The sequence below is a fragment of the Nerophis ophidion genome, linkage group LG06 (assembly GCF_033978795.1).
Source record: "Nerophis ophidion isolate RoL-2023_Sa linkage group LG06, RoL_Noph_v1.0, whole genome shotgun sequence".
Taxonomy (NCBI): Eukaryota; Metazoa; Chordata; class Actinopteri; order Syngnathiformes; family Syngnathidae; genus Nerophis; species Nerophis ophidion.
In genome coordinates, this window is record NC_084616.1 from 60,721,049 (window position 1) to 60,745,347 (window position 24,299).

Consider the following 24,299-nt stretch of genomic DNA (forward strand, 5'->3'; position numbering starts at 1 on the left):
TTGGGATGGTTTCCTGCTGGCTCCGCTGTGGACGGGACTCTCGCTGCTGTGTTGGATCCGCTTTGGACTGGACTCTCGCGGCTGTGTTGGATCCACTATGGACTGAACTTTTCACAGTATCATGTTAGACACGCTCGACATCCATTGCTTTCGGTCCCCTAGAGGGGGGGTTGCCCACATATGTGGTCCTCTCCAAGGTTCTCATAGTACTCATTGTCACCGACGTCCCACTGGGTGTGAGTTTTCCTTGCCCTTATGTGGGCCTACCGAGGATTTCGTAGTGGTTTGTGTTGTGGTTTGTGCAGCCCTTTGAGACACTAGTGATTTAGGGCTATATAAATGAACATTGATTGATAATGGAGGAGTCCTGAATGAATCGGATGGATACCTTACTTCAATTGATCTATCTCTGCAAAATGGCACATAGACATCTTTGACATAATTTATTTGCATTCTGTTGATAATATTGGTTAAAATCTGTGAAATTTTACACTGGAAAAATGTACATGTAGCACCATTCAAACATATAATATGGATGTAAAGTCATGTGTTCAAGCCAGTATGTGTAAAAGGGAAATTTAAGATCCAACAAGGACCCAAAACATCATGCCCGAAGTATACCTAAAATAATAATTCCAATTATACTTTCATGGTAATAATAATAATAATAATATTCAAATGTTATTTGATTCATTCTTTCAAATTGTACCCTCATAAGTTCTTCAATATGATATTCAATGCAGGTGTTGCTCTCTGGCTTAATGCAGCAAGTTAGAAACGTCTTTATTCACATGCAGCAGAGGCTTTTCAGATTACAGAGCGGAGACAGGACAACACATCTATGGTCAAAGCGCCTTTGCACTACCAAGCAGATGGAGCTCAAACTGTGCAAAACAATGCATGAACGTCACTTTAGTTTGCAGCACTATTTGTACACTATCCCTTTAATGTACCAAAGCAAAGCTGATGTGTGTGTGTTGCTCAATCTGGGGCACACCCTGCGACTTTAGTGTGCCCTCTTAAGGGATATTTACACAGAGCGAAATATTCATAAATGGCGCAAGAGAGCCTCTTGACACAGAAAAGACTGGGGGTTTCAGTCGGATCAATTAAAACTGCTGAGGAGAGGCTGCTCTGTATTGTGAACCCCAAGTACAAACAAAACATTAAATGAACAACATAAAGTTTGATTAGTAACTAAAATTCCTGTAAATTGTGTTGTTGCGTGCAAAAAGGACTGTGTACACATTTTCAGATATTACCCATGGATCGCAGAATTTAAAGACAAGATGGCATCAACTTTCCCATATTAGAACACTCACCCCCATGAAAAGTGTATTTTTAAAATGAAACCTTATTGCATGTGGCTTTTCTATGTATTCACTAGTAATCTTCACAAGAAAGATATCAACATTGTGCAAGGGAAAATTACAGCTTTATACTGTATATTTTTTTATGATTTTGGCAGGAACCAAGCATTCTCCCAAAGGAAGAATTGTTGGTTCTACACTGGCCACATTCTTTCTATTTCTTTCACTTTATTCTCTTCAAACACAAGTAATCAATTAAAAAAAACTAATATTTCCAAATAATTTTGCAGTTTATTAACAATCCCCTAATACGCTGCATCTCCAGGCAAACCCCCTTCCTCTATTTCTTGTAGTTTCCAAACTGAACAGCATTCCGGTTGCTGGTGCACCGGAATGTTGCAGGCTGCACCTCCCAGTAGTTGACAGGGTTGCCGAAGAGGCTGATGCCATTGTAGAAAGCCCTCTTTGTTCCTAATGCCTTTGGGCAGAAGTCATCCATCTTCACTTTGTCAATGTTGTTGGAATGGAGGTACACAACCTTGCAAAACAAACAACCAAACATTAATGGCACATTGTTCTTATTGTCCTGCTAAAAAGGACTATGGACTGTGGACTCACCTGTAAGTATTTCATGTCTGGGAGACCCTTGGGAACATTGGAGAGACGGTTGTTGTCCAGGTGCAGTTCTCTAAGCCTCGACACATAGGCAAGACTTCCGCTTTCGATGTTACGGATGTGGTTAAAACTAAGACCCAACCTGGAACAAAATGAGACAGGAGTATGTAATGACCAAATACTTCACTGTTGAAGGGTCTTGTTAAAATAATAAGAGTTGTTTATCTTGACATTGCGGGATAAAATACATAAAATTCCTCAAGCAGGTGGTTACCTGAACAGGTTCTTATAGCGTTTCAGGTCCTCCAGTTCCACTGCCTGGATCTCATTGTGGTCAAGATGAAGCTCATGGAGACTCTCCGGGAGATCTGAAAAACAAGCATCATCACTAAAAGACTACATAGCAATGGACTCTTTGAAGTTGATGCTGGGAGAACATAAGAACGATAACTAAAGGAGGAACATCTCAGAAATATCAGTCAAGAATAATGAGCTTATTCTAGTTTAGATGTGTATGTTATAGATTGTCTGATTCAATACTAGGCGATTGGTATTGAATGGTACCTGATGTAAAAGCACAGACTATCACCAAAATGTTCAAATGAATGTTTATTTGCCGTAAACCCAGACATTTTCTAACACAGTTGCTAGAGTGTAAGTCAATTAGTCCAGCTTAGCGCCTTTGTCATCGCAGCTCTTACTTTACTAAATTCAAACATTTTAAACAAGAGTGGCAAAGGAGTAAATCCAGAGAGTATCCATTATTATTAGGAGGAGGGCATGTAGTGGGTCAATTCTACATTTTGAATTGGATATGCTATTATTGAAGTTATAGTTATTTAAGATATTGTAAACTATTATTGCTATGTTATTGACATAAAGGCTATGTTGAGTCAAAATGACAATCCCTTTTCATTTGTATTACAGAAATACTTTAATTTATCTTTTCTTTTTAAATTTATTTCATTTTATCTTGAATTTAACAATCACATAGGCTATTAAAAGCTATGTGTTTTTGAAGTTCAAATTAAAAGCAGCAGCAGGAAAGCTTAACTATGGTAGCAGCATATTTGTTGCGCATTCTAACATGATGTTATTTCACTGTCAAGATTAAGAAATGTATATGCATATACATCAGTCTAATAAACTATAACACGGAAGTAGAAAATATTTGGTTGGTATCGGGGTTTTTTTTGTGCATATTTTTAATTGAGTAGTGTGAAATTTTACCTTCGATAAAAAAAAGGTGAAGACCTGACCGAAACATGTTCTAATGGACTGTGGGTTCAGAGCAGAGACTTGCAGACTTAGGAGCAAGACCATGTTGAATAATGTATGCTCTGGATGTATCATATTGTAGCAGGACACCGTGCGCATGTTAGAACATAGTAGTGTGCAAAAACCTTAGGTCACTACTATTGTAGTTTTATTATTCAAAATATATCTTTATAGCACATATCTTTAGGGTTTGTACATTCCACATATGAAGCCATACAGTACTAATTCTCTGTACCCTGGGAATCCATACCGGTACTCAACGATACTAATATTTGATACGTCATTGTGTCTTGGTGTGTTCATCGATGTATTTTGTTTAATATTAAAATCACTTTTTATCAGTAAACTGATCATGATAACTGTGCTGTGCAATTTTTACATATTGTGTTCTTATGCCTCTGAGTCTCATTTGCATGCATTATATAGTAGACTGCATGCAGTTCCAATCCCAATACATTAGATAGTAGTAGTGTATAGAATACAATGTGTTGTCTATCTATCTATCTATCTATCTATCTATCTATCTATCTGTCTATCTATCTATCCATCTATCTATCTATCTATCTATCTATCTATCTATCTATCTATCTATCTATCTATCTATCTATCTATCTATCTATCTATCTATCCATCTATCCATCTATCTATCTATCCATCCATCTATCTATCAAGCTAGCTTTGAAAGTGGAATTCTTTCCCATTCTTGTTTTATGTAGAGCTTCAGTCGTTCAAAAGTCCGGGGTCTCCGCTGTCGTATTTTACGCTTCATAATGGCGCCACACATTTTCGATGGGAGATATGTCTAGACTGCAGGGGGGCCAGAATAGTACCCACACTCCTTTTTTACAAAGCCACGCTGTTGTAACATGTGCTGAATGTGGCTTGGCATTGTCTTGCTGAAATAACCAGGGGCGTCCATGAGAAAGACGGCGCTTAGATGGCAGCATATGTTGTTCCAAAACCTGTATGTACCAATCAGCTTTAATGGTGCCTTGGCAGATGTGTAAGTTACCCATGCCTTGGGCACTAGTGCACCCCTATACCATAACAGATGGTAGCTTTTGAAATTTGCGTCGATAACAGTCTGGGTGGTTCGCTTCCCCTTTGGTCCGGATGACACAATGTAGAATATTTCCAAAAAACTATTTTTGAAATGTGGACTAGTCAGACCACAGAACACTTATCCACTTTGCATCAGTCCATCTTATATGATCTCAGGCGCAGAGAAGCTGGCGGCGTTTCTGGGTGTTGTTGATAAATGGCTTTCGCTTTGCATAGTAGAGCTTTAACTTGCACTTACGGATTTAGCCACAAACTTCATTTAGTGACAGTGGTTTTCTGAAGTGTTCCTGAGCCCATGTGGTGATATCCTTTAGAGATTGATGTCGGTTTTTGACATCAGAAGGATCGAAGGTCACGATCATTCAATGTTGGTTTCCGGCCATGCCGCTTACGTGGAGTGATTTCTCCAGATTCTCTGAACATTTTGATGATATCATGGACCGTAGATGTTGAAACCCCTAAATTTCTTTCAATAGCACTTTGAGAATAGTTGTTCTTAAACTTTTTGACTATTTGCTCACACAGTTGTGGACAAAGGGGTGTACCTCGCCCCATCCTTTCTTATGAAAGACTGACCATTTTTGGGAAGCTGTTTTTATACCCAATCATGGCACTTACCTGTTCCCAATTAGCCTGCACTCCTGTAGGATGTTCCAAATAAGTGTTTGATGAGCATTCCTCAACTTTATCAGTATTTATTGCCACCTTTCCCAACTTATTTGTCACTTGTTGCTGCCATCAAATTCTAAAGTTAATGATCATTTGCAAAAAAAAAAGGTTCATCAGTTCGAACATCAAATATGTTGTCTTTGTTGAAAATGGTTTGAAAAAGATTTGCAAATCATTGTATTCCGTTTATATTTACATCTAACACAATTTCGTAACTCATATGGAAACGGGGTTTGTATCTATCTATCTATCTATCTATCTATCTATCTATCTATCTATCTATCTATCTATCTATCTATCTATCTATCTATCTATCTATCTATCTATCTATCTATCTATCTATCTATCTATCCATCTATCTATCTATCTATCTATCCATCTATCTATCTATCTATCCATCTATCTATCTATTTATCTATCTATCTATCTATCTATCTATCTAGTCTTTGCCTTCAAGTTGAATGTACCGTCTTGTCTTTCGTTAAGCCCTACAAAGTGTTGATACTTGTAGTGTATTTCTTACACACCAGTTGTTTGATTGTGACGTGCATCTTAGTTGTTTTGATTACCAAATTGGGATGTTTTTGAAAGCCACCCTAAAGTTTGCAAATCATCATGCTAATTAGTAGCATGTACTGTACATGCCATATCCAATGTAAATTAGTATTGAGCTTGCACATTTAAAAAATGCAGCTTTACTGTACCTCTAAGTGCTTTCTATCAGGCATGCTTGCATTGTTGGCATGGAAAAATGCAATATTAGCTGAAATTAATTAATTATTTAAATTTGATGGTCAGTTTGCATGGTATCTTCCAATATTGCAGCAAGGATTCAGACCACGTATTATCTATGCAACCGTCTTTTTACTTTTTCCATGCAATTTAGAATCTTCAATGAACTAACATTTCTTTGACACGATGTCTTTGGACCCAAAGGAAAAATAATACTCTGAAGTTTATCAACATAATGCCTTTATGTGTTTTTTACCTTTGGGCACTCCAGTCAGTCTGCTGTCTGATATGCGCAAATAGTTCAGTTTGAGTCCTTTGAAGGCACCTGGCTCAAATCCACTGTTCTGGATAGGGTTTGCTCCCATTTCTGCAAAAGAGAGGCGACGTCATTTCAGAATACTCTTTAATCATTAAAAATCCACTGGAATGACAAAGACAAGAATAGTTTTGTTCAGTATTTTTGACCTATGCAGTTCATGTTGACCAGTCCTGAGAAGGCGCCAGCTGGCACCTTCCTGATGAGGTTCTCGTGGATTCTGATCTCCACCAAGGAGGCAGGCAGGTTCTTGGGGATAGTGGTCAGGAGATTCTTGGAGAAGTAAAGCTTCTGCATGCTCTTCAACGGGACAAAGGCCCTGGGGTGGACTCTGGAGATGTAGTTGTTCCTCAAAGACAAGCCCTATGAAAAAGTAATTGTAATAAATGTATTTGTCTTCAAACAGCAACACAAGCAAGAGGAATAAAGTTCCACATGAAACATTGGAACCTCAAATTACAAACCCCTCATTGTACAAAGTTTTTGTTTTTAAAAAACACAAACCGAATAGAAATATGCTTTGTTGTAGAAACCTTGTCTGTGTACAAACTTTTCACCTATTGTGTGCATCCATGGCATTTTGTGCCTGCAGCATATCCAATGTGGGCAGACTAAGTTTTAATTTTTAGGCATTATACGACAACTTCCATCGTCTGCAAGATCCCTATGAGTCCAAAAAAAAGCAATGGACAAGTGATGCGTATTTTGAAACATTTAGGAACTATCTACAAAGTTGTCGACACAGTTTCCCAAGCCTCCCAATTTCTTCGGCGGAACACAAAGAAGATAGGATAACACTGTTATGTGCATTTTCTTTATTCGCAATTATAGTAGCGACCTGGCTGTTAAGGAGTTTTGTGATTTCAAACTGTGAGAGCAGAGATTGGGGGTGGCGGCAGCGGGGTTTGAGGTGGTTGGGGAGTGTTGAGGTGGGCGGGGTTGGGGGTGCAGGGTTTGGTGGTATAAGGGGGTGTATATTGGAGCGTCCCGGAAGACTTAGTGCTGCAAGGGGTTCTGGGTATTTTTTCTGTAGTGTTTATGTTGTGTTACGGTGCGGATGTTCTCCCAAAATGTGTTTGTCATTCTTGTTTGGTGTGGGTTCACAGTGTGGCGCATATTTGTAAGTGTTAAAGTTTTTTATTAAGGCACTCTCAGTGTGACCTGTATGGCTGTTGATCAAGTATGCGTGGCATTCACTTGCGTGTCTGTTAAAGCCGCATATATTATATGATTGTGTGGAGGAAAAGCGGACGCTAAAAGCAATGCCTTTAAGGAATGCCCCCAATGTTGTTGTTTGGGTGGAAATCGGGAGAAATTCGGGAGATTGTTTGCCAATAGGGGAGATTAACGGGAGGGACACTGAAATTCGGTAGTCTCCCGGGAAAATTGGGAGGGTTGACAAGTATGAGTGCACCACAGGGCTATAGTGACAATACGTGTGGTGGCTGCATAGAAACAGGACCAGTTCAGCAGTTTTTTTGGGGGTTTGTTATTAAGTAGAGAGTTGATTCATCACCCCATTGTTATAGTTTGTTCGATATATAATACTTTGTAGCGCTTTATATTGTCTTCAAAGTATACAAACTTTCACTGAAATATGGACTTTGTCGAGGCTGGAAGTATAGTGTTTCTTTTCGGTACATTTGCTACAAATTGTTCTATTTACAAATCCTGTTTAAGAAACAATACATTTCATAAATGGGGGGTCCACTGTACTGACATCATTAGTTCAACAAGGTTTTTCTATATTGCATTTATGTCAAGCTAAATATTGATGCCTTGCAGAGAGAATGGTGTTAAGGAGTTTTTCCGCAAGCTTGTCTACTCCCATTTGGCCTGAGATTTCATTTTACACACAATTAAATCTCTCATAGCGAGGTGTGGAGGGTGAGAAAAAAAAGTAAAGGATGTAAGTCACTAAGTCTTCTGGGAAGTGGAAGTTCTTAATGATATTTCACACCACCAGTGAAGCCAATCTAAGCTGACTGTATTATACAACCAGGAAAGCTGAAAGTGAATGCAAACATTCAGTGTGATTATATCTTACGTATAAATTGGTGAGACCCTTGAAGTCATCCTCTCTAAGCTCGGTGATATGGTTGTTCTGAAGGTCCAGGAACCTAGTGTCAGGAGGAATTTTACTTGGCACCTCGCTCAGACCTGGAGACCAATAAAAACACAGAAGGGAACCATACTTCATTAAACACTTCCATGGGTGACTTGTGAACCAACACCCTAAAAGCTGGTATGTGTTCACTCTGAAGCCACTTTGGAAAATGAGGAGGCAATGTGTGTGTTAAAACCTCTCTCAGGCCTAAGAATTAAACCAATCACGGTGCCACACAATGTCAAATGAGCACTTTGGGCTTCCTAAGCTATTATTTTAATGAGAGGTGGACATAGACACAACCCTGGAGGTCAGTCCCAGACGTCACAGCAGCACATATGTCACAGTCATGGTTTGTCGCAGACTAAGACGTACACACTCATGCACACACACCAGATGGGGACACCAGATGTTTTCTGTCTGGTTTCCATTTGACCAAAGTCAGAGAGGCGGCGATTTAAAGACTATCAGTGTAAAGCTCTCGCAAAATCAAAAGGAAATGGCATAAGCTCACAGTAAGCAGTGTGTTTATATGTGTAGAGGAGAGCTGGCACCAGGGAGAATTACCTTTGTGGGCTTCTTTAGAAAAATGAAGTGCAAAGAAATTGTGAAAATGTGCAGTTAACGAAGTGAGTGACAGCCAGGGTTTTGAAGGGAGCACTTTAAGGCTTACTGAAACCCGCTACTATACGCAGTCTGATAGTTTATATATCAATGATGAAATATTAACATTGCAACACATGCCAATACGGCCGGTTTAGTTTACTAAATTGCAATTTTAAATTTCCCGCGAAGTGTCCTGTTGAAAACATTGCGGAATGGTGACGCTTATGTTGACGCGTGCTTGTGACGTCATTAGTTTTATCCGAGCTCCACTCACGGCTAAGAGTCGTCCGATTTAATCGCATAATTACACAGTATTCTGGACATTTGTGTTGCTGAATCTTTGCAATTTGTTCAATAAATAATGGATACGAAAAAGACGAATGCATTTGGTGGATAGCGGTGTATTTTGGTCAGCTGTAGCAACACAAACACAGTCGGTGTTTCTTTGTTTGTTGTGAAGCTTTAATATGGAACAGAGCGGTCAAGCAAACATGTTTCTCTACCACATGTCAAATGGCAGGTTTCGGTAAGAAAATTGTGGTAATAAGTTGGCTCTTACCGTAAACATGAGCGGAGCTTGTGTCATTCTTTCTGCAGCTGTCAAAGAGGCAGCTGTGGCTTGCTTGGCTCCTCCATGGCTTCACTCAGAGACACTGGTGGTCACCACACCGCGACGACTTTCAGGTACGACCATATCATCTCACTAAAACACTAGTAACACAATAACCAGATAAGGGATTTTCCAGAAGTATCCTAGTAAATGTGTCTAATAACATCTGAATTGCTCCCACATGCCCTCGTCTTTTTTTTCTTTTCTTCTAGTCCTTCACTCTCACTATCCTCATGCACGAATCTTTCATCCTCGCTCCAATTAATGGGGAAATTGTCGCTTTCTCGGTCAGAATTGCTCGCGCTGCTGGTGTCCATGATTGTAATCAATGTGCAGATGTGAGGAGCCCTCACACCGTTGACGTCACGCGCACATCGGCTTCTACTTCCGGTACAGGCAAGGCTTTTTTATTAGCGACCAAAAGTTGCGAACTTTATCATCGATGTTCTCTACTAACTCCTTTCAGCAAAAATATGGCAATATCGCGAAATGATCAAGTATGACACATAGAATGGACCTGCTATCCCCATTTAAATAAGAACATCTCATTTCAGTAGGCCTTTAACACGGCAGGTATGAAATTCAAAATATCCAAAAATGCAAATTTCCTTTTGCTTTCGATTTTTTTTTTTATTGATCTCCACAAGCTGCAATGAGGAAGAGACTTGTCCAGGATGTATGCCACCTTCCGCCCGAATGCAGTTGAGATAGGCTCCAGCGACCCCCGTGACCCCGAACGGGACAAGCAGTAGGAAATGGATGGATGGATGATAATGGATAATTTCACCACACCAAGTGTGTGTGTGACTGTGACAATTTTTGGTACTTTAACTATTAAAGGCCTACTGAAATGAGATTTTCTTATTCAAACGGGGATAGCAGGTCCATTCTATCTGTCATACTTGATCATTTCGCGATATTGCCATATTTTTGCGGGAAGGATTTAGTAGAGAACATCCACGATAAAGTTTGCAACTTTTGGTCGCTAATAAAAAAGCCTTGCCTGTACTGGAAGTAGCAGACGATATGCGCGTGACGTCACGGGTTGTGGAGCTCCTCACATCTGAACATTGTTTACAATCATGGGCACCAGCAGCGAGAGCGATTCGGACCGCGAAAGCGACAATTTCCCCATTAATTTGAGCGAGGATGAAAGATTCGTGGATGAGGAAAGTGAGAGTGAAGGACTAGGAAAAAAAAAAGACGAGGGCAGTGGAAGCGATTCAGATGTTATTAGACACATTTACTCGGATAATTCTGGAAAATTCCTTATCTTCTTATTGTGTTACTTGTGTTTTAGTGAGATTATATGGTCGTACCTGTGCAACCTGAAGGTCGGCCCCGCACCTTTCTTCAGCACCAGTCGACGTGTAGTGGCGATTCCCATCTCTGCCCTTCGCAAGGGACCCTCTTCGAAACACGATCTTTCGAAATGCCATCCATCCATCCATCATCTTCCGCTTATCCGAGGTCGGGTCGCGGGGGCAACAGCCTAAGCAGGGAAACCCAGACTTCCCTCTCCCCAGCCACTTCGTCTAGCTCTTCCCGGGGGATCCCGAGGCGTTCCCAGGCCAGCCGGGAGACATAGTCTTCCCAACGTGTCCTGGGTCTTCCCCGTGGCCTCCTACCGGTTGGACGTGCCCTAAACACCTCCCTAGGGAGGCGTTCGGGTGGCATCCTGACCAGATGCCCGAACCACCTCATCTGGCTCCTCTCGATGTGAAGGAGCAGCGGCTTTACTTTGAGTTCCTCCCGGATGGCAGAGCTTCTCACCCTATCTCTAAGGGAGAGCCCCGCCACACGGCGGAGGAAACTCATTTCGGCCGCTTGTACCCGTGATCTTATCCTTTCGGTCATGACCCAAAGCTCATGACCATAGGTGAGGATGGGAACATAGATCGACCGGTAAATTGAGAGCTTTGCCTTCCGGCTCAGCTCCTTCTTCACCACAACGGACCGGTACAACGTCCGCATTACTGAAGACGCCGCACCGATCCGCCTGTTGATCTCACGATCCACTCTTCCCTCACTCGTGAACAAGACTCCTAGGTACTTGAACTCCTCCACTTGGGGCAGGGTCTCCTCCCCAACCCGGAGATGGCACTCCACCCTTTTCCGGGCGAGAACCATGGACGCGGACTTGGAGGTGCTGATTCTCATTCCGGTCGCTTCATACTCGGCTGCGAACCGATCCAGCGAGAGCTGAAGATCCCGGTCAGATGAAGCCATCAGGACCACATCATCTGCAAAAAGCAGAGACCTAATCCTAATTCGAAATGATCGCTCCAAAATACACTGTTCAGTTGAGTTGAGTTGAGTTGAGTTGAGTTTGAGTTTATACTTAGTGTGTGTGGTCCAATCCAACCGTGTTCGCTTGACATCTCTGTTCCATAGTAAAGCTTGATTGACCTCTTTCGGGAATGTAAACAATGAAACACCACGTGTTTGTGTTGCTAAAGCCGGCCGCAATACACCGCTTTCTTCTTTGATGTCTCCATTGTCCATTGAACAAATTGCAATAGATTCAGCAACACAGATGTCCAGAATACTGTGGAATTTTGCGATGAAAACAGACGAGCTAATAGCTGGGAACGATGCTGGAACAAAATGTCCTCGACAATCTGTGACGTCACGCGCACGCGTCATCATACCGAGACATTTTAGCCGGATATTTCGGCGCGAAATTTAAAATTCAATTTAGTAGTGGTATGTGTTGCAATGTTAAGACTTCATCATTGATATATAAACTATCAGACTGCGTGGTCGATAGTAGTGGGTTTCAGTGGGCCTTTAACTTTAACATTGCACAATCATCAAGAGAAAGACTGCACACAGCCACCCGCTCATTGTTTTGTTTTGTGATGATTTCTTGCAAAAAAAAAAAATCATGCCTTATTAGTGAGGTGTGCATAGTTTATATTGAAGTCCCACTTAAGTTCCCAAAACGTATTCAACTAATACACCTGAGCCTCACTATTAAGTCATTTGAGTAGAACAGCATGTTAGTTAGTCCTGATCGTTAGCCACATCACAGAACCAAGTGTAAGCATGTATCAAATGCATTCAGTTGCTAAAACTGACCAAAAAAATCGAATCCAGACCAGAGTGAACCTCATCTGGACCACGAGCATGATGCAAGCGGGTCATCTAAGCTGCAAACTGCCAGCTGTCCAACTGGGATCCAGCGTGCCACCAACCACATCTACCGGTCCCAGCTGTCCAGCAGAGTTAAGTTTAGATACAGCTCTGGCTTTACTGAGCCACACCCTCTGTGTCACCACACGGGATCGAACTCAGTCCAGTTTCGGTTCAAATCCCATGCAGGCTTTATAGAAGCATGGCAAGATGCGTGGCAGCCTATCTCATAGAGTAATGCAGCTGCGGGGATCAAAGTTAGTATCCTGAGCATTGTGCTGTATATTAAAACATTCCAGACTGCTTATGACCTATATGGTCGTCAGGGAGAAAAGCATCCATGCCAGAGGAGCTTTGAGCATGCATGATACCACCTGGATGAACCTTAAATGCGGAATGTAACATCAAAGCTGATAGACTTTATGAACAAAGTTGAACAAAAGTACACACTGATAAAATGAATCTTCAAGCACCCTAAAACCCCACACCGCAGATTTCACCCACAAAGCCACAAAGCTCAAAGGTGCTACCACAGACCGACAAAACTAGCACCCTCTGCAACCCCACAACCCCTTCATACAAATACTTAACATCATGCGGAGATGCACACTGAGAGGAGACAGACGACGCCACCGAATACACATCTGTTCCAAATAACCATCCAGGAAATTATATGCTTCCACATTTACCCTCTGCAGAAACACCAGGGTTCCACAGTAAATACAGAGGGTTCACAAAGTGATGAATAAACAAAACCATTATGTTGAAACACGCTCAATGGAGAAAGTCAACGATTTTCAAACCAGTAAATGTGGCAGATGTGGCAAATTTAAAACTTGATTTTGAAAACTTTGATTTGAAAATAAATATATTAATTGGTTCTTATTTTAACAATAATAATCATTACGTTAACTTTCATATTAAAGGGGAACTGCACATTTTTCGGATTGTTTTGCCTCTGTCATTCACAATCCCTAAGTCAGTGGTTCTCAAATGGGGGTACGCGTACCCCTGGGGGTACTTGAAGGTATGCCAAGGGGTACGTGAGATTTTTTTTTAAATATTATAAAAATATCAACAATTAAAAAATCCTTTATAGATATATTTATTGAATAATACTTCAACAAAATATGAATGTAAGTTCATAAACTGTGAAAAGAAATACAACAATGCAATATTCAGTGTTGACAGCTAAATTTTTTTGTGGACATGTTCCATAAATATTGATGTTAAAGATTTCTTTTTTTGTGAAGAAATGTTTAGAATTAAGTTCATGAATCCAGATGGATCTCTATTACAATCCCCAAAGAGGGCACTTTAAGTTGATGATTACTTCTATGTGTAGAAATCTTTATTTGTAATTGAATCACTTGTTTATTTTTCAACAACTTTTTTAGTTATTGTTGTATCTTTTTTTCTAAATAGTTCAAGAAAGACCACTACAAATGAGCAATATTTTGCACTGTTATACAATTTAATAAATCATAAACTGATGACATAGTGCTGTATTTTATTTATTTATTACTTTTTTCAACCAAAAATGCTTTGCTCTGATTAGGGGGTACTTGAATTAAAAAAATGTCCACAGGGGGTACATCACTGAAAAAAGGTTGAGAACCACTGCCCTAAGTGACATAGTAACACATTTTTGTCTTTTTGTGTGTATCCTAAATTGTAAAATAAGGCTCGTAATAGACGGCTAACAATGTAGCTAATCGGAGTCATCTATTCCCCCTACAAAGCCCTCTGAAAAACATTCAAAACCCGCTAATAATACTCCATTTAAATTCCGTGACCTGCATACTGGCCAAGTATTTCATCAATGTTGTTATAAGAGCTAGGGCCGAGGAACAGTGCATATGATCACGAGGTAACTGCAAATGCGGCCAATGACATAGTAAGCTGCTGCTGCTGCATCACCTGTGAGTTGGTGAACGTTTGTGCCGCATTATAGATCATTTCCTCTCGCTTTTATAGCAGAATGTTGTGGCCATAAACAGAGAAGTTGGTCAGCTTTGAATTTTCAATGTAGACTTAAAGACATTAAGAAGAACATGATAAAATACTTGCTTTCTCTCATTCTTTGAGTGAGGATTATCTATCATGTATCATCTAAACAGGGAACACAAGTCTTGTGCTGAAAGATACAACCATCCCATAAGTCATCAACCCAGTGAAAGCAGACGTTATAGAGTAAGTGATTGTTTATTTATCTTCATAGTTTAGCACTTAGCAATAGTGCTAAATGATACGTCGCGTTTCGGTATAGTTGGATCTGCTTATCACTGAGCTTCTAAAACTTATAGCTCATCATCCATATCGTCAGGCTCAATAATAGAAGGTTATAGATCATTATTTATACCAAAGTAGCTATTGTTGTCTCTCATGAAGTTTTGTTGAAGGCAGTAGCGAACGTTGCGATGCGCTCTTTGAAATTAATGCACTACTGTAATGCTTAAAATTACCAAAATACGTAAATCCATCCATCCATTTTCTACCGAAATATTGCATGTTATTATGAATAAGCCTGTAATTACATTAGATATATACTTACAGCATGTATTAAAAATGGTGATGGAGGGTGTTGGATTTTTTTCGGGCACTTATGGGCAAATAAATCAAATCCCCTCTGCCTGAATTGTTACCACCCATTGCTAGTGTTTATTTAAGATTAAAATGCATAAAAAAGAAGGAGATTTGTTCTTGTCTCACATAATGATTGTGAATGTTGTGCAAAATATGAAAACAATTCAAGCCATTTTGAAATCGACATAAATCAAATTTTCGACTGCTTCTCTTGGATTAAACAAACAAATATTCAGCATGGAGATTTTCTTACGTGATTTGTGTTGACTTTGTTTATTATAAATTATAACTAAAGATGTTTTTGCATAGAAAAAACACGTGAAATTCATATTACTGGAAATTGTTTAAACATACCTTACTTTCCAGACTATAACCGGCTACTTTTGCCCCCACGCTTTTAACCCCTTGTTTTGTGCAATGTTAATAATAATAATAATTGTATTTAATATCAACAATAATAAGTTATTGATTAAATTAAGATTATACAATTTTAGTTATTAATTCATGGATTTTTCCAAGTTTAGTTCTGAACAATGAAATTGCAGAATCGGTCACGATAGACCAATGAAATTGTTCACATTTAATCAAGGGCACTCTCTCAATCATGAAGTCAGCCATTTAGAACAGACCCGGGCAAATTAAGGCCCGGGGGCCACATGCGGCCCGTTGAGCTTTTCAATCTGGCCGGCCGGACATTCCCAAATAATTTTTTTAGATCTTTAAGATGGAAAGTGTAGCTGCCATTATGATGTGCAGTGATGTGTTCTAATGACCGTAAGTCTTCAACTATACAAAGTATTTCAATGCTTGGAATCTGCGCTTATGGATGATATACTAGTTACTATGGTCATCTAATTAGTTACTATGGTCATCTAATTTGTTACTATGGTCATCTGCATCACGGCAGCTCAGACAAGGCACCAAGCAGAGTGGGCGGGAAGCATTTCCACAGACACGGAAAGAGATTTTCACAGCAAAGTTTTAAAGCTCAGTGATATATACAGTAGAATATAATAGACAATAAAGTACTTTATTCATCCCTGGGGGAAGTTCAGCAAATATAAGATGTATCAGATTTTAGGTGGGGTTTTTTTGTACCCTTGCGTTCATATTTCACTGTTTGCTGCGTTTCACTTGATTGTAAAACATGTTGATCAAAAGGGGTGTGACGTTCATTGGTGTCAATATTCAGTGTTTTATCGTTCATAGAAAAATGAAAAATTCCATTATGTTTTTTAAGGCAATCTGTCATAACGTTTTTGGCATTCAATCAGTCGCCTCAGTGGCCTAGTGGTCGTGAGTTCAAATCTTGGCCGAGTCATACCAAAGACTATAAAAATGGGACCCATTACCTCCCTGCTTGGCACGCAGCATTAAGGGTTGGAAAAGGGGGTTGAATCACCATAAATGATTCCCGGCGTGGCACCGCTGCTGCCCACTGCTCCCCTCACCTCCCAGGGGGTGATCAAGGGTGATGGGTCAAATGCAGAGAATAATTTCGCCACATCTAGTATGTGTGTGACAATCATTGGTACTTTAACTTTATTATTGTGAGGTTTTGTATTAGTGTTCCTAAAAATAGATATACCGGCCCACAGACACATTGTTTTCTGTAAATTTGGCCCCCGAGTCCAAATAATCGCCCAGGCCTGATTTAGAATGTCATTCACTTACCTTCATCATAAAGAACACGTGACAAAAGCCGAAGATGATCGACCCGGCAATTTAAAAAGGATAGAAGTACCTGGAAAGGCCAAACGGCCGTGCGCTGAAGAAGACAACATTTTGATTCCAGCAGGAGGAGGATAAAGACGAACGCCGCACTCAATGACCTCTATGGTATGCTGCTGAATGTCTTGTTCCAGACACTAACCTTTGCTAACCATGCGAATAAACAGAAGCGCCTGTGTACAGTATATATTTCATGTTTCAATGTGTACACACTAAAAGATTTATGCTGTCAATGTATGTACAAAATAAAACGTGTCAAAAAAATCAGGTGAGTGCAGTTTATACTGTATATAGGTGGGCTCTGTTGACCGGAAATGACGGTAATGCACATGGAGATTCCCAGATTTTTAAGGTTCAAATGGCCTTTGAGGTCCATCCAATCCAAGTCCTTAAAAGTTAAATTGTAGGCATTTGTCCTTTATATTTGTTGAAGACGGACAGCGCGGTGCCTCACAATAAGAAGGTCCGGGGCTCAATCCCCGGGCTTTCTCTGTGGAGTTTGCACGTACTCCCCCTGGCTATGTGGGTTCCCTCCGGGTACTCCGGCTTCCTCCCACTTCCAAAGACATGCACCTGGGGATAGGTTAATTGGCAACACTAAATGGTCCCCTGTGTGTGAATGTGAGTGTGAATGTTGTCTGTCTGTGTTGGCCCTGTGATGAGGTGGTGACTGTACCCTTCCTCCAGCCTGAATGCAGCTGGGATAGGCTCCAGCAACCCCCGGAAACCCAATTGGGACAGGCGATAGAAAATGGATGGGTTGTTGAAGTTGCTCATCCGCAAGAGAACTGAAAAAATATTTAAGCATCTTAGTCAAGTAAGTCCTTAGATTGAACTTTTGAGAACTATGGTAGTTTAAAGGCCTACTGAAATGAGATTTTCTTATTTAAACGGGGAAAGCAGGTCCATTCTATGTGTCATACTTGATCATTTCGCGATATTGCCATATTTTTGCTGAAAGGATTTAGTAGAGAACATCCACGATAAAGTATGCAACTTTTGGTCGCTAACAGAAAACTCCTGGCTTTACCAGAAGTCGCAGACGATGACGTCACAAGTGTGGGGGCTCCTCACATCCTCACTTTGTTTTTAATGGGAGCCTCCAACAAAAAGAGCTATTCGGAACGACAAAACGACAATTTCCCCATTAATTTGAGCGAGGATGAAAGATTCGTGTTTGAGGATATTGATAGCGACGGACTAGAAAAAAAGAAAAAAAAAAAGAATCAAATTAAAATTGCATCGGGACGGATTCAGACGTTTTTAGACACATTTACTAGGATAATTCTGGGAAATCCTTTATCTTTCTATTGTGTTGCTAGTGTTTTAGTGAGTTTAACAGTACCTGATAATCGGAAGGGTGTATCTACGGGTGTGTTGAGGCCAGTGTCTGATGGAAGTCGACGGCAGCTGGACGGACGGCACAAGCTCAGCTGATCTCCGGTAAGTGCCGACTTTTTACCACAATTTTCTCACCGAAAACTGCTGGTTGACATTTGGTCGAGAAACATGTTCACTTGACCGCTCTGATCCATAGTAAAGTTTCACCTCCGGGAATTTTAAACAAGGAATCAGCGTGTGTTTGTGTGGCTAAAGGCTAAAGCTTCTCAACTCCATCTTTCTACTTTGACTTCTCCAATATTAATTGAACAAATTGCAAAAGATTCAGCAACACAGATGTCCAGAATACTGTGTAATTATGCGGTTAAAGCAGACGAATTTTAGCTGTGTGTGTCAGCATTCCGCAACGTTTTTAACAGGACACTTTGCGGGAAATTTAAAATTGCAATTTAGTAAACTAAAAAGGCCGTATTGGCATGTGTTGCAATGTTAATATTTCATCATTGATATATAAACTATCAGACTGTGTGGTCGGTAGTAGTGGGTTTCAGTAGGCCTTTAACCACTTATATTTTCTGACCAAATTTTTGTGAGAAGGCATTGCCCTAAACATAAACAAGCTTGTCTCCTCCTATCATCATGTCAATTATTTGTTCATGATTAAGTTGTTTTTCTTCTCTGCAGCCCTCAAACTACATTATTCACTCTTTGCTTCCTCTCAATACATCGACTTTCTCTCTTTTTAACCAAAGCTTAGTTTTTTTCGTGTACAAATTCCTGTTCTTCCACTTTGTATCTGCACAAAAAGTCTGGAACAGAAAATCCTTCAAGGCGATGCCTCCCCTTATCAAAATATACTTGCAGTATCCTCAGGGATACATTTCTCTATTTGAAATTAGAAAAAAAAAAAAAAGATGGCTTTGCTCTCTGGAATATGAAAGTCATGCAAAGCTCAGACTTTTAGTCAGTGTGTGACTCAATCATATTATCACAGATACATTTCCATGTTGCTCCTTTTCCTTTACACACACACACACACACACACACACACACACACACACACACACACGCACACACACACACGGGCACACACATCCACTCAAACACTTTCACCAACCGAGGTCAGAACACTGGACCACTTTGAGTCGACATTGGCAGCCGAAGGGGCACACGGGCATATCAGGCCGGGGAACTTCTCCGATGGCCGAGCCCTCTTCCTCATCCTTCATCATGGCCATCATATCAATACTGTCCAGACTGTCCAAGGCAAAATCCCAGAAGCCTTTCTGCTCGAAGGGCAGGGCAGTGGAGGGGGAGAGCAGCTGGGCTATGCATAGTAACAGCAAGAAGGAACAACAGGACTGCATTTTTGTTTGACACACCTGGAAAAACAAAAGAAAGAGGAGCAGAATTAGATTATATTGCAAAGTGTAAATGGATAAAGTCAAATTTAGGAATATTAAAGTTTCAATGATGACATTTTGTTGGTACTTTGGTCATTAAAGCTCTGGCATACACAGTGAATGGTACTCAAACTCTACATACAGTAGCCTAAAGGGAATTTATGTAAAAGCTGCTTTCTGCAAGTTGCTGCATATGGCTAAAGTTGCTAAACCATTCTGGGGAAAATATTTGATATATCTATTTCAGATTTCAATTCGATTCACGATTTTCTTCAAATCAAGCTTCAGTGCAATATTTATAATGTACATTAAAATTTGCGGACAAAAGTTGGAAGAACAACTTTTTAAACATCTCCACATTGGTGAGCGTTTGTCATGAGCAGGGGTCTCAAACATGCGACTCGCGAAACGTTATTTTGCGGCCCGCACTTTGATATGACAATTTAATGTATGTGCGGCCCGCGAATTTAATATGAACGGAACTTGACAGCGTCATACTTCCCAACGTTACCAATCTTCATGTGAGTCCTCTTAATTTCAGGGTATCCATTCTCTGGTAATCCCTGCGGATTTTTACCCAATCAACAATACTCAGGGGGTGCCGCAATGGCACCGTTCTTAACGCCCTCTGAATCCTGTGCAGACAGCATGCAAGCCTATTTGATTGTTGCATTTGGCTGAGCAGTACCCATGTGTAATGTTGCAAGACATATTTGGTGAACAGCTACACAAGTCACACTGAGGGTGGCCATAAAAAAAAACTTTAACACTTTTACAAATATGTTCCAGACTGTGAACCCACACCAAACAAGAATGACAAACATATTTCAGGACAACATCCGCACTGTAATGCAACATCAACTCAACAGAACAAATACCCAGAATCCCATGCAGCCCTGACTCTTCCGGGCTACAATACACACACCCCCACCCTCCCTACTTGCGTCGGTTGAGGTTGTGTCTATTGTAACCCAGGAGAGTTTGGGCTGCAAGGTGTTCTGGGTATTTGTTCTCTTGTGTTTAAGTTGTTTTAGGGTGCGGACGTTCCCCCAAAATGTGTTTGTCATTCTTGTTTGGTGTGGGTTCAAAGTGTGGCACATATTTGTAACAGTGTTAAAGTTGTTTATACGGCCACGCTCAGTGTCACCTGTATGGCTGTTGAGTAAGTACGTCTTGCTGTCACTTACATTGTTCTGCACAAGTCTCTCACAACATGATTTAGAGTTGTTACTTTAGTTGTGTTATGTGCGCAATGACGAGTTGTAGAGCACTAGTTCTCTTTTAGATGGTACGCTATGTGAAGTTATACCAAGGGTTAAGTGAGATTTATCAAAAACATTCTAAAAAATACCAGTCAGTCATAAATACTTAGTAAATATATTTATTGGATAACACTTCAACAAAATATGGATGTAAGTTCACAAACTGTGAAAAGAAATGTAACAATGCAATATTCAGTGTTGACAGCTAGATATTCTGTGGACATGTTCCATCAATATTGATGTTGAAGATTTCTTTTTTTGTGAAGAAATGTTTAGAATTAAGTTCATGAATCCAGATGGATCTCTATTACAATCCCCAAAGAGTGCACCTTAAGTTGATGATTACTTCAATGTGTAGAAATCTTTATTTATAATTAAATTACTTGTTTATTTTTCAACAAGTTTTTTAGTTATTTTTATATCTTTTTTTCCAAATAGTTCAAGAAAGACCACTACAAATGAGCAATATTTTGCACTGTTATACAATTTAATGAATCAGAAACTGATGACATAGTGCTGTATTTTACTTCTTTATCTCTTTTTTTCCAACCAAAATACTTTGCTCTGATTAGGGGGTACTTGAATTAAAAAAATGTTCACAGGGAGTACATCACTGAAAAAAGTTTGAGAACCACTGTTGTAGAGGACTTTAAAGGCAGTGTAGTCACGGCAGCCCTTAATAATGTCGGCGAAAATTGGGACAAATTCGGGAAAACGGTTGCACCGGTAGATTGTCGGGAGGTGCACTGAAATTCAGGAGTCTCCCGGAAAAATCGTGAGGGTTGGCTTTCCCGGCCTAGCAACGCTAGGGCGGGAAAGCCATTCATAGAAGGTGAATTCATTAAAAAGCGCATGTTAGATTTTTTAAGAAATCTTTTCTTGCGGCCAAGCCTCACCCAGTTTCTGCATCCAGTGGCCCCCAGGTAAATTGAGTTTAAAACCCATGGTCATGAGCATTACTAAAAGGCAAAACCCGAGACGAACCTTACTCCATGAGACTCACAGCGCCATTATTGCTTGCAACACTGCATTCTACTCCCAGCAGCTGTCTGGGCAATGCTAAGGTGAGATGAACTTGTCAAAATGAACTTAATCTTTGCTAAGACAACAGCTACAGATCATATAACTGCGAATGTTGGCCAGGTTTTTGCAGAGCAACACACGTCCATGGTTTCAGTGCATGGAATCCCAGTTCTAACTTTACTCATGATGTGTCCTTGTATTTTCACGTAAGCACTCAAGGCATCGCTATTTTTTGTTTATAGCGCATGGTTGCTCTCAGCTGTCATACAGATCCAGCTAGACTTGATATATTGATTGATTGAAACTTTTATTCGTAGATTGCACAGTACAGTACATATTCCGTACAATTGACCACTAAATGGTAACACCAGAGTACATTTTTCAACTTGTTTAAGTAGGGGTCCACGTTAATCAAATCATAGTAACTTTTTGTTCAAGTGTACGAAACATTCTCCTGTTGTTTTCGCTACTTTACGTTCAAGCTAGCTAAGCTGTTAGCATGGCTTCTCTTGTTTCCTGTTTTCTTTCTTTGTGTGTTGCGTGGTTAGCTTTTTGCCGTCCTCAAGTGACAATATTTGTAAAAAATTAAATAGTTTTAATGACAAAATGGAATTGAGAATTATGATTTTAGGACAACTTTAGGACCAGTTTGGCTGCGCAAGCTAGCTACCTCTTGTAGGATGCTTTGACAGTATGTTCGTTGAAGCCTGATGCTGCTCGTCGTTAATAAGAGATCAACATTTGATCGACTCAAAAAATGTTGTTGACTAACTTTAATGGTTAATGGCGACTAAGTTGAGTCATCACGGCAGTGTAAGGAAAGTAAGTACTGACTGTCTGAAAAGTTGCCGGATGACGTCATCACGTCATTTGCAGAATTGAATGCAAGTGACGATGTGGGAGGAAGGAATAACTCTTAGGAGAGATAAAAATGTTGTATTAAAAAAATTATGACTTTAATTATACTGTAAATTTCTCTGTTGATTCTTAGCTTGTTTTCTTTAAATTGAAATAAATGTTGTTCTGCATTGTTAAATGTTAGCGTATCAAATTTGATCAAAAGACTGGAAGATTTTTCCTGATATTCACTGCACAGTGATATGTGCTTTTATGTCTCCAAGACATCCAATAACCGTCTCTCAGATGTGAGCCAACAGCCAATGTTTTCCCTGTTTTCAATGGTCAAGGTCAATGATTGCGAGTACTTTGTGAGCTATGTATAGTTGTCAGTGAATAATGGATTTTGTAATAATACGATACAGTCTGATGATCCTAAACTACACAGTCTAAAAATTTATACCACACCAAAAATCAGTTCAGGCAATTGAAGCCTCTCAAACCACAAAATGTTGCTGTTCGCTTCCTGCACACCCAGCTGAGGTCGGCTTTCTCTGTGGGCCTAGCCGTGGAAATTATTGCAATGGAGCAGCCTAACAAAGCTGCAATTCATTTACAGAGGAAACTCCCTAAAAGCAAGTGCAAGTGTATGCATGTTCCTCTCACACAGATGCCTGTCAGCAAGGCTCCTTGATGTCAAGGCTGCCTTTGCATACACTGCTAATTGAATTCTCGCTACATGTGTTATTCTGCCAGTGCTGACTAACCAACACTATAGTCTAGACACCATTTTCTACTCAGACTAATCCCTATAAAAAGAAAGTAAGTGATTGGGCCAATTGATCCATGCAACTGGAAATGTGGATCTTCAGCATAGAGGCTAATGGCATGAAGCAAAGTGCAGCCTCTTTCTTCAGTTTTAAACATTGTCGTGTTAACTGCTTTTTTCAACTACAGCTGCATAATCCGGCAGAGCTGGAACAGTTCTTCGTGTTTATGGTGCCAGTGGTTTCTGGTTTCAAACATAATTAAGACAAAGAAAAATTGGTGACAAGTATCAGTGTGGAAAACTGTGAGGATCTGGCAGCAGCTACTCAGTTGATGTACAGTTCCACACTCACTGTTGTCAACATGTATTTTAAATACATTGCCAAGATGTATTTTCGGGAGACTCCCGAAATTTAGCGCCTCTCCCGAAAACCCCACGGAATAAATTTTCTCCCGAAAATCTCCCAAAATTCAGCCAGGACTGGAGGCCACGCCCCCTCCAGCTCCATGCGGACCTGAGTGGGGACAGCCTGTTTTCACGTCCGCTTTCCCACTATATACACTGCAAAAACTGAAATCTAAGTAAGATTAAATATCTCATTTAAGGGTGATATTTGCTTATTTTATGTCTGATAAGATAATTATTCTCACTAAGCAGATTTTATGTTAGAGTGTTTTTCTTATTTGAAGGGTTTTGGTCCTAAATGATCTCAGTAAGATATTACAGCTTGTAGCTGAGATGTCATGACCTATATTGAGTAAAACATACTTGAAACTACAAAAATCAACTGTTGCAAAGCTGTGTCATCAACACCCACAGGTATAAAAGTACTTTTTTAAAGTAATAATTTATTTCTTTATGTCAAGATAATGCCACTAGCATTAACTTAATTTAGGAATTTTTTTTC

General features: G+C 40.1%; 1 protein-coding gene across 1 annotated transcript in view; it reads right to left on the reverse strand.

Moving 5' to 3' along the window:
- Positions 1-428: 428 nt before the first annotated feature.
- The window catches only part of bgnb (biglycan b), a 32,634-nt gene continuing 8,763 nt past the window's right edge, over positions 429-24,299 (reverse strand). The window contains exons 2-8 of the mRNA XM_061904461.1: positions 19,216-19,480; positions 8,030-8,142; positions 6,132-6,345; positions 5,923-6,033; positions 2,200-2,293; positions 1,929-2,067; positions 429-1,848 (exon numbers count right to left, since the gene is read on the reverse strand). Of these exons, the coding sequence (XP_061760445.1) occupies positions 1,651-1,848; positions 1,929-2,067; positions 2,200-2,293; positions 5,923-6,033; positions 6,132-6,345; positions 8,030-8,142; positions 19,216-19,465 (1,119 nt within the window). The 5' untranslated portion in view covers positions 19,466-19,480 and the 3' untranslated portion in view covers positions 429-1,650. The remainder of the gene's footprint in view (positions 1,849-1,928; positions 2,068-2,199; positions 2,294-5,922; positions 6,034-6,131; positions 6,346-8,029; positions 8,143-19,215; positions 19,481-24,299) is intronic.